The sequence below is a fragment of the Chlamydotis macqueenii genome, chromosome 6 (genome assembly GCF_036417535.1).
Source record: "Chlamydotis macqueenii isolate bChlMac1 chromosome 6, bChlMac1.mat, whole genome shotgun sequence".
Classification (NCBI taxonomy): domain Eukaryota; kingdom Metazoa; phylum Chordata; class Aves; order Otidiformes; family Otididae; genus Chlamydotis; species Chlamydotis macqueenii.
In genome coordinates, this window is record NC_141561.1 from 34971925 (window position 1) to 34984002 (window position 12078).

The window sequence follows — 12078 nt, forward strand, 5'->3', positions numbered from 1 at the left end:
TAAAGCACTTTTGTAATGGTTTTGTTCATCAACAGATAAACAACTTAGCTAGGACTTTAATGTTGTACAAACTACTAGAAATTAGGATAAATGGATGGAAACTGGAGCTTGTGGCAAGCAGGCATCTTGGAAGAGGCTCACTGTGAGTTACCTACTCTGTGTAACAAAGCTACAGGTGGTAGGAAAAACATCCCTTGTTCCTGGCTAGTTGAATCGGCTCCAGCAGCAGTTCTCGTGGACTGCAAATATAGCAAAACTGCTTCTTGGCAGCTCTTGTGCAATCCTGAGGTAAGCATAAGCAGCGATGGTGCAGAACGAGAAGAGTTATCAAATCAGATAAGTTTCACAAAAAAAAAAAAAAAGCAATGTTACTAAATTGCATGATGTTCTCACAAGATAACATTTTTCCCCCTTTCATTTTTTTCTGTACTTTCTTCCTAATCTATTTCTGCTCCTTCTTATTCTTTGTTGCAAGGTATAAGCTTTGCTGAAATAAATAGTGAAAAACATGGAGGGGGAAAGAAAGAAAAAAAAAAAAGTCCAAAAGCTCACATATACTGATTTTGGTTTCTGTCTTTCATTTGAGTCTTAAAATAAATCCAATCAATTCTAGAACTCACTGTAAGAGACTAAACTTGCAGGGTTTTTTCATCCCAAACCATATATGAATTTGGCTCTCAGGAAAGTTTCTTAAACACAAAAGGTAAATTGCATATTCATATGTTCAGAAACCTTTACCCCATCACACACAAATATTACGTATGCAGCCCATGAAAGAGCCTTGTAGTTCCAGGCTGTGTTTTGGTCTGATGAATAAATAAATCTGCTGTTTCTGTAGTCTGTGTACTGACACTCACTAAATGTTGAAGCATCTCCAGAAGGCTGCATATATTACAAATGTCAGACTCTCATTTCGACAAAACACCGCCTACCATTCTGAAACAACTGAACAAAATGATATCTTTAAAATTCTCTTCTCTATTTTGTTGATGAGAACTGCTATGTACTTTTCATTAACTAACAAAGCAACCTAAGCCTCCGTCTTTCATTGAGAACATGTCTTAAAAGTGGGAAAAAAAGCAGGCTAATTTTGTACGAAAAGCTTGCTGTCTTTTAGCCAAAGCTTACAAAACACCTACTAGTAGGCATTTTTGGTTGATTTTTAAAACATATGGCTAATTATTCACATTTTTTCAAAAGTGTGACTTCAGCATCCTATGATTTTAGAAGCAACAACAAAACACCCAAAGTGTCAAATTAAGAAAGCTGAGAGCTTGCCTGCAATTATTAACATATTTCTTGTCTTAAGAGGGTGTCCAAAGGGTGACGATCCCTAGTAACTGCCAGGAGATAATGAAAATAGGAGCTCTGGCTGTTTGACTAGAGATTTCTCAGGCAGTGGCACTCTCTTCCTTTGCAGAAGAGATCTTTTTTTTTGTGAAGCAGGATTGCTTGGTGAGCATGACAGACCACGCTTAGTTCCACAAACTGAAAAATAATCACGATAATTAAGTCTGAGAGCCAGCCCCATTCCTTGGCACATTCAGTCACCTCTGGGATTACACAACCACGCCTCCTTCTGCAAGTGTGAGAATTTTCTTTTTCCTTTCTTCCTTTTCATAAGAGAAGTCTAAATAAAACATAATTCCTTTTGCCACGTGAAGGATTTGATCTTTGCCAGTTTAAGTGATTTGATCGATTATAAGTTAAGCGCAAATCACATCTACCATATGGAAGGACAAACAAAAAGCCGCTCAGAAATCAATCTGAAGTAAAGACAATGGGTTAAGCTTATGAACATCCTGGAGTGATGCTCAGTAATTTGTCAAAGGTTAAAAAAAGAAAACACACAAACATCACGTATCAGCTTATTTGACTTAAGAAGAATTCTACCCTAAGCACCTCAGTTATTCAGGTTATTCACGGTATAATAAGCAGGTAGGAAGAGAAAAATAGCCCATATCATACAAAAAAAAAAAAAAAAAAAAAAGGAGAAGAAAGCAAGGAATCTTGATTCTAGGTGTTAACAAGCCTGGTATGACACACCAGTGCAGTAGCTGGGCAGCCGACAAGAGGAAAGGAAATCCAGTGTTACACATCCACAAAGTGATACAGCCACAGTTAACACACAGCAATGTGACCACAGTTTAAAGAAGTTTAAAAAAAAAAAAACAAAAAAAACAGGGAAAGAAGATATATCCAAAAGGAAGAAAGAAGTGTGGACAAATCTGGTAGCACCCAATTGCATTGGTATTTTGTTTTTGTTGGAGCGCAAATTTACAAGTCCAAAAGAAGTCCTGTTTCCACTCATTTAGCACCGTATCTCAAACCTAGCAGATGACGTTAGCCGCCTCTTCCAGGACTCTCTCAAGTGAAACACCTATGGTCACACAATAAACAGAGTCACTTCACGTTCTCAGTCCAAACCAGCTATCAAGCTTTAGTGTTTTGGTGGGGTTTTTTTTGTTTGGTTGGTTTTTTGTTTGTTTGTGGTTTTTTGGTTTTTTTTTTAAAGAAAGCTTAGAGATCATGCCTTTAACAGATAACTGAAAGAGTAGGAATTTGTAACAAGACACCTTCCACAGATAAAATCCTGATCAGATAAAGTCTGAAGATTTAACAGATTAAGGAAAGAACACTGCTACTAGCGGGAACAGGGAGACCTGTTCTGAGAAAGAATTGCCTGTGTTTATAACTGACAGCAGATTACACACACCCCTCACTTACAGCCCTGACAGTGTCCATTCCCATAAGTGTCCAAGCCCCATTTCCGCAAACGGCGGAGGTTAGATGGGTTTCAGGTATCAGCTTGAAGAGAAATTTTGCAATGGAAGTCATCATCAGATGGCTTAAGACTAGTTTTCTTTTCTCAAATGCATCAACACCACATGCTGCAGCACACACCCGGTTTACAGCGGTTGCTTTCTAGGATTCAAAAGGACTTCAAGTACATCCTTTACTCCATAAATAACCATTAGGGTCATTTAGTAGCTAAGAATTAAAAATAAAAAAAAACCAACCAAACAAAACAAAAAACAAATCCGCAAACCCAATTAAGAAAAAAAGTCAATTAAAATCATGAAGCACTGCGGAGAGAGTTACTCCCTAATTACTAGTATTAGGCAGTTGTATATAGAACAAGATTACACTCTGGTGATTACAGATTAGACCGAACTCAGTAATAAAGGTCAAACATTGGCATTTTGCTACACTGTCTGCGATCAGATTCTTTCCAGCGTACAAGGTGACTTTGACACGGTTCAGCACTAAACCATTCCTTGCAGCAGGTCCTTCCCCACATTTAAGCACCTCCCCCGCCCTCCCTTCCACCCAGTATTTTACTGAATGAACATTGTGTTCTAGGATGCGATTTATTTAAAAACATTTATTTTAGGCAAAATTTAACAGACATTTGAGATTACATAGAAACACAGTTTCCAATTGGATCACATAACCTTTTCATTAAAAATGCACTGTTGTGTTGATTTAAGTATTTTTGTATGGATTGAGCAGGTATGTAATATTTAACCATGCCATCTGCAGTCAACTATCATAAAAATCAGTAACGAAAAAGGTTTCTTAAAATGTGCAAATATTATCTTAGTGTTACCATTGATAATAAATGACCACTAAATAGATGCTTATTATGTAAAGCTTTTTTAAGTACAATAAAAATACAAACTCTATTTGTTAAAAAAAGCCATTGCTATGGCTACTAAACATTCTCATTATACAAATCTCAAAATACTATATGACAAACAAAATTATAAAGACTTTTTCTTTATGAAACATATACTATTCTATTTGTTAGTGATTTTATATATTTTAATATATATCTTTATATATAATACTCTATATGAATGTTGAACACAGAAGAAGAAAGAGGAAGACTTATGTAACGTAGACCATTAAGGCCCCCATTCAGCAAGGTACCTGAGCATATGTCACACTCAGCAAAGGAATAACCCCATTCATTTCAGTGGACTCCAAAGGTATATGCAGAAGTACTTTGTTGAACAAGGCATAAAGATATACATGTGATGATGAATTTGTAAAATGCATTTTTTGGTGTAAATTGTAACCATTAAGAACAAAACTGTATCACAAAAAAAACCTCTCATGAAAAAGGAAAGAAAATATGTTTTAAAAAATCTGAAATTTTTGGTTTTTTCCATATTTGTACGTTTTGAGGGGAAATATTCTTCACTATGAGGATGGTGAGGCAGTGGAACAGGTTGCCCAGAGAAGCTGTGGATGACCCATCCCTGGAAGTGTTCAAGGCCAGGCTGGATGGGGCTTTGAGCAACCTGGTCCAGGGCAGGGGCGTAGAACTGAATGATCTTGAAGGTCCTTTCCAATCCAAACTGTTCTATGATTCTATATTAGTTTTTAAAGTTTTTTAATTGAACTAATGTGGGGTTTGGCCATCAAAACAGTAATAATAATAATAATTTTCTGAGATAGGTTTAAGATGGTATCTTATTGCTCATGCTAAAGATTAATGAAGAGTATGCATAGACAGGTCAGCATTCAGCTCACCAGCAGCTGAAAATTTTGGTTTGCACTTATTTCTGTAACATGAGCAACCAGCGGGTATGAAGGACTTACTAACATATATTGAATTATTGCAGCAAGCTTCAAAATTACAGTAAGACATGAAACATTAAAGCAGACAGAGGAAAAAAAATACTCAGACCCCGACTGTAAACACGCAGGCATTGAAAGTAACTTACAGAACTGAGCCCAGTAAAAGGAATGCCTGCTTGTACACAAACTTAAGTAAATGCCTAAGTAAATGCAAGATCGTAATCTTTTTAAGTTATGGTTATCCTGTAATGAATTTGAAATTAAACTTTACAGTTCAGCTACAAAATACAAAAACAAAGGGCAGTTACTTAGTCCATTCTGCAATTTAGCAGTTGTTCTATGCTCATTAAACACTAATTAGTATACTAACAATTTGTCAGTTTATAAAACATGAATTAAGGACCTAAAAATCTTCTGGATTTTATAAACTAATAACAACTTATATACAGCATAGTAACCATAGACAGTAATGGAAATCAATTACACAGCATCCAGATTTACCTTTTAAGCATGTACTAATGGTTAGTATTTTCTGCTTTTTCATAGCCACTGGAGCTTTTTGTACTAGATACTAATCATTTCAGTGCTTGAATATTAAATAATGGCTTAAAAACATAATTTCAAAATGCTGCCTGGTAAAGTATTATGTAAAAATCATGCCTGCATGTCGGCAGAGAGAGGTATGTGTGAGCTTTCTGAAGATCGTCTCCAAGCTAATAGTCATAAAGCGTAGTAAAGTCAGGCCAAAATGTGAGAAAAAGAAACACAACAGCGTAATTTAATTCATATTTCATAAACAAATACAACTTTTTACATTTGTACAGGGAAAGACTGAAATTAAGTTGGATTTTTACAGAAGCAAACCTCACAAGAGTTTACATGTAGAAAAAAGCAATTTTTGGCACATGGATATCTGCGAATACGTGTTCAGAATTAAAAAAACAAACAAACAAACCAACCAAAACCACTGCGTAGGAATTTTACATTTAGTTTCTTGGCATCAGCACCTGCTGTCTAGTGGGTCAAGAGAAAATACTGTGCCTTCAAGAGTTAATCCCATTTTGAACCCCTCCTGCAATGAAACAAGACACAGTTAATAAAAAGGAAAGTGGTACCTGGAGGATTAAGCTCTTTCTAAAAACATCTAAATTTGAGTTTATCTTTAGGCATGTAAACTGTAAGAATACATCACAGTGAATTCACAGACATTTACATTAATTGGTCAGCTGATTTTTAATAAGTCTTAATGGTTAACTTATAAAAGGATGTATCTCACGCAACAAAAGAAATATCTTATGTTTATAAAATGAAGACAATATTATTGAATAAAAATATTGAATATTCACACACATATGTTGACAGAAAAACAAGCAAACTTTACTTGCACCATGTTGTCCGAATAAAATTCAACACGATTTATAAGCAGAGAAGATTAGAGCTATACGAGCAAAGAGTTTGTTATATTTACACTTTAAAGATTCAGATTAGTCACGGACATTGTTGCTAATATCATGTGCCTCCTCCATTCTGTAATCCCTTATCTTAGCAGTCGTCCAACAAAAAGTATAGTACTCAATCACATCTCATGAGGTGTGCTGTGAGTCACTCCCTGTGCACTTACATTGCCAGGCGTCTGCTTTACAGCCCACTGGCACCTGAGCTTCACTAAAAAGGCAAATAAAATCATACTCGCTCTACTGCAACTGAACAAACTGTGCGTTTCAAAGGCGTGTAAACTCAGTGAAATAATATAAAATGGTCTTCAGAAAGTGCAAAGAATTTATTTAAAAGTTTGGACCAAAATTACTCTTTTTACCCACATTAGTTTGATTAGCAAAAACACAAAAATGGTTATAAGCTAGATGCTACCATCCCCTCTACTGAAAATAAATTCATTATAATAATAGTTGTGACTTGACCTTCAAGAGAAAAGTTGCCTTTGAGTCAAGAAAATTTCAATCTGTCAGATGAAAGTACTGTAAAGCTATAAGCAACTGGAAACAAGGGCTCTGAATAGAAACGCCACAAGAACATCAGCTCCAGTGGCAGCCGTCACAGCATTCCGTTCAGCGTGGCCTTAACATACAGCTCACTTAGAGAATGCTGACTGTGTGCTATGAAATCAAGAATACATGCTTTCATGAAGCAAACATCTTGTAACCAAAATAAATCTCTTCTAAAGCAATCTGTATTGGGATTAGGTATAAACTCAAGCCTTTTCTCATAATGCATAGCAGTACCTTAGGAGCGTACCTTTCAGTTTTAAAAGATAAATCCCAAGTCAAACCAGGTTAACTTCAAACAAATTTAAACGACAGGTGGGAATTTTAAAAGGGTATGAATATTTAATAACCCGACCAGCTTCTGCCATCAGAAGAGTAATTAAACTTCCTGGCAACTTTTACTAAATTATCTGAGATTTTCCAAGTAAAATTTGAATTTTCCAAAAGGCAGATCCATACTATGAGACAATGAGCCAGCAGTGGTACTGTGGTGTAAACCTTCTCCAACTGTGCTCCCCAGTTTGCCCGGCCTGGGTGACACAGTGCTGCCAAAGCTCACTGGTGTATCTGACTTCCCCCCGCCTCTCTTTTTTCAAAGGGCTGACAGGAAGAGTACTCAGTGCAAAAGATAATTCAAGCAAACAGTATCTGAAGTTCCAAGTCAAACACGTCCTGTTATAAACAGATACTGTTCATTTGCACAAAGGATACTACTAATTGATGTAACTGCAGTCAACAGAGGACTCCTTAGACAGGAGCAGAAGTCAGAGGAGCAGCCCTAAGGGTCCAGCCTGTTAAACTGTAAACCCCCCTGTTACAGTGTGTCTGAAATTCTGATCTTTTAAAGTCTTCAAAGGCTGCTTCCAGTTTTGAGGTTGCAAAAGGGATAGTTTGTGCTTCAACCTGAGGATGTCTGATACAGCTGCAGTAGTAGAACTGCTATGGCAACTGGTTTAACAAGGTCAACCAGCTTCACCCTTCGCCATCCGGAGAGCCCTTTCACGGAACACACATCCCATTCACATCCCACATGCTGTTGTCTTTCTTCTACACATTTAAGCACTGTTTGCTGGTGGCCTATGGAGCTGCTGCTCCAGTGCCCTTTTTCTGGCTAGCTAAGAGCAAATCAGATTATACTTCTTGCAAGTGCGCACGTCTCACTGCTCTTATGTTGATCACATGGGTTTTTTTTGTTTTGTTCCATATAAAACTGATACTTTGTCACTCGGCTTGTGTTTGCTATGACTTTTTTGAACTATTTCTACTTTCTTGAAGAACAGTGGACTCCTTGACCTTTCCTTCTGCAGTTTCACTCCAGACCACTTCCCTCCACCCCATTTAGTCCTCCTCCCCTTTTAAGCTGCAACATTTTGCATTTCAAACAATCACATTTTCACATATTTACAATGGGATCAATGTTCATCCGTTAAGAGACAATATAATGTATTGTAATTATTTTAAAAGCCTTTAACTTTATTACTATAATGAACTATTGTCTGTTCTAGAAGAAAACAGTGCTGTGGTTGCCAGGGGCTGTTACCAGTTGCATACCTGAGAACCCAGCTTCTGCTGCAGGCAGAATTGTTAAGAAGTTAAATCTACTACTACAGTGCCAGGAACTGCAGCGTTAACACACGTATACTTAGAAATTGCTCATGCAACCAACTGTCTGTAACAGGAACATGGCATTACAGTGTTCACGTGTTAAATCACACGAAATGCACTATCATCGAGGATCAGATACTACGGTTAGTAGCAGGCTCTAACTTCCATGCCAACCACAGGGTCAAAAAAAGCCCAAAAACACAAACAGGACATCAAAGCAATCTAGATAGCCTTCTGGGTATTTTTCAGATTTTAAAAGAATATGAAATCCAGTAGGTGTTTTTTTTTTTTCTTCATGAATATTTAAGTGGAGGACAAGAAGTGCGTAGGAGTATGAACCTAAGAAAGATGTACTGTCTCAACTAATATTCCCATTAAATTAAATGCAGCCCTCAAAAGGGAAAAAAAAACCCAACATCCTCATCCAGCAGACGCTTTGGCAAAGTGATTGCAATAAAATTTACGAAGATCTGGAAAGCATGGACTTCAGAACTCCCACAGTCATCTCTATTCCTAATCCCTCAATTTTTACAAAGTAACTCCAAATTTTTAAATAATTTTTTGGAATCTCCAAAACTGTGCTTTGGCAAATATATGATATAATAAAAAAATTCCAATCAGCTAAGTCAAGCAAGACATGGGAAGACAAGGTTTTAAGAAAAGATTCTCCTTTACACTCAGACACAGTTGAACTGTGGTTAATGCAGATAATAGAATAAGTATCCTATGCTGTACTTCTCACAGCAATGTAGAACACTTCAAGCTTTATGTCCGCTTTCAGCAATGTAGTTCATATATACGTCTGAACTGCATACATCTCTCAAGTCTTATGGCTCCTACTTGAAGCTGCTGTATGATTATTATAGCATCCATCATACAGCATATGCCTACTTCCGACTCTCCACTCCAAAACGCAGCATTTGCAGCTGTAATAATAATAATGAAGTCAGCTGGCATGACCAAGTGGATTATAAATTAGGATTTGTTTTTATCTTTTTTCTACTTAACTCAATTAATGTGTTAGGCAGAACATTTGTTCTTCAAAAATTACAAATATAGTCACCACTTGGTACACATTAGATACTACATACCTAAAAAACGCATCATTAATTTTAATACACAGCATTTCAAATATTTTGCCTTCTGAAATTCAGACATTTCAGCTTCTAATAACACATGTTCTTAGCATAACACACTGCCTGTTCATTAAAAAACATGTGTGCTATGGCTTCCTGTACTTCAAAGGTTCATGAAAGAGTAATTCCTCAATGTGGTCAGGAAACCTCTGAAAGCTGCTGGTTTTCAAGGAATGCAGAAAAAGGCCATCTCCTGGTACTGGACAAGAGTAGGAAGAGGATGGGCTATGAAGCATGCATCTATATTGTGCCTTGCTTCTCTGTTCGTATCCCCACGATGACAGTGTTAAAGTAAGTTTTTTACTTTCCATGCGATTTAAAGCAAGGACTGAACATCTTAATTACCCAGAAATATAATGGTATTGTACTAAAGCATACGACTGGTCTCGTAAAGGGAGAAATAAAGTTTGTTTTCACTACTAAAAGTAGCCCCAAACCAACCTCTCTTCCAAAATTCCCACTTTTTTTTTTTTTTGTGTCCATGATAGTAACACGTGAGCTATTCTGGTTTAAAACACTAAACAGTAAAAGACAAAGAAATTCCATTTTATTAGAAGATAAATTTGCCAAAGTCAACCTTACAGCTCTGAGGTTAACTCACATCACTTCACAGTGACTTCACTCCATGAGCTTAAGTCAGCACAAACCCAATGAACCAGTGATAAATTTACATGTCTCTGAGAAGATAATTTAGAGGGCTGAGTGTAACTTATTGCAGATGGAAAGCCAACAAGGCTACTGACTGCTTCAGGCCATGCAGGAAGAATGGCTTGCAGCTCCTGGAAGCTTTATGATATTAACTACCTTGAGATTTTAATAAATTATAGCAGTTGCTGCTCATATGAAACTTCCCCTCACTGCAAGGTTTCTGGGAAGATTCATTTTATTAATGTCTGGATACAGTCAAAATAGGGAGGAAGAAAACATGTTTCAGCATCAGGGTGGGGGGAAACAGGAGGTTGGACAGTCATCAGAGAGCGGCCTTAGCTGTAAAAGTCACATCTCAGCACATGTTTGAGTTTTGAGCTCTCCAAAAAGACCAACAGAGATTGGACTGAGAAATGGCACAGAAAGGGCTTAAAGTGTGAAATCTGGATGCTCGCTGAATTTTAAATATTAAAATGTCCCCCCCAAGGCCAAGGAACTTTATCTGATCTCATTAAGTTCAGAACAGCAGATGCAGAGGAAAAGCACCCACTACTTAAGAGTTTATTCTCCAGTGACTCTGGTATTGTGAAATGTCAGATGTGTTCATACACAACTCACCTTTGTACATTTAATGGAATACATATTTACTGAAACTCAGGCTATACCATCATAATGGGAAGGTAACAGATCCTTTCATTTTCTATTCCAGAGGAGGAAAGAAGCCTACATTTTTCTTTCCTGTTTCTTAAGGTTAGATTTCCCTGAGCACATCACACCATCTGTGGTTTTACCTTTTGTAGGCCGTTTCACCTTCCTTCTTAAAGGCTGTGTATCTAACAACCGCGGACTTCTAGTGCAGCTATCTTTTGCTCATTGCAAGTTTTTAAATAATTATTTCCAACTAAAAACACATTCAGAAATGTGATTGTACTAACACAAAAATCTATGAATCAAAGGTTGTGCTTAAACCATTTCACTAATGATAACCCGATGATGAAAACTGGAGATTTCGCTGGTACACATGGAAAACAAACAGCAATGAAAATTGAAAATGAAGGCTTAGTATTAGCAACTGATAAGACAGACTAAAGAAAACTAAAATCAGCTGTACCTACATGACAGGCTTCTGAAAATTAAAATGGCCCTGGCTTACACTTTTATATATAAAAAGCAAATCTTAACAGTTTTTATACCGAGATATATATATATATATATATATATATATACACACGCACATAAAAATAAAAACACCAGACACAAACACATGCATACTTCAACTGCAAATGCTTTAAATACCATTATTAAAATATGATATACCAACCATCGCTGACGCTAGGCACCCAGGAAAGCACAGGAAGATAAAAGAGAGATTAGGAAAAACATGCTTCAATCTGTATTTTGCAGCAACCACCTAGTAAAATAACTGCATATGGCTTTTGCTTTTGTCAAAGTCAGAATATGTTTGGTTTTTTTCATAACCTGTCAGCTTTACACCTGTTCTCAACTGGATTATACATAAATAAGTTTTGTGCCTACATAAAGAATCACAAATTAATTTTCAGTGAAAGTGTTGGGGTATGCTAAGACTGGTACACTAGGACTCTCCAATTGTGAAATTAGCTTATAAAGCAGAATAAAAAGTTGTAAAAAATGATATATATATATATGCTGGGGCGAGAATACCTGGCCAATGCAATATTCTTTACAATAGGACATAGTAATGACCTAAGGTTTGGGGCTTTGTTACTGGTTGGTTATCTGCTTTTTAGATCGAGATAGTACAAACAGTGATATGAGTTTTTCATTTTATGACTTAAAATATCTTTGGCAAAGATTCTACTATTCCATTCACTGATGTTAGTTGGTAACACTTAGCAGCCTTACACTAACAATACAAAATTTTGCCAAAATATTACCTGTAGTAAGAACTCCTAGTGTGTGACATTTAGCTACAATTATAGGATTCTTCCTAGTATCCACAAATACTACAGTACACCTTTTTTCCCCAAAACGGACTATACCCAATGGAAACATTGATATGTATCAATGTGAGGTGCTAAAAGATTTGGGGTTTTGTGCTAAAGGGCTTGGTAATAACA

The 12078-nt window shown here is 36.6% G+C and overlaps 1 protein-coding gene across 7 annotated transcripts in view; it reads right to left on the bottom strand.

The window, feature by feature from the left end:
* Positions 1 to 3365: 3365 nt before the first annotated feature.
* Positions 3366 to 12078, bottom strand: part of GULP1 (GULP PTB domain containing engulfment adaptor 1) — a 175148-nt gene continuing 166435 nt past the window's right edge. For all 7 annotated transcript variants that reach the window (XM_086751405.1, XM_086751408.1, XM_086751409.1 and 4 more), the window contains one exon: positions 3366 to 5659. In XM_086751405.1, the coding sequence (XP_086607531.1) occupies positions 5588 to 5659 (72 nt within the window). In that variant the 3' untranslated portion in view covers positions 3366 to 5587. The remainder of the gene's footprint in view (positions 5660 to 12078) is intronic.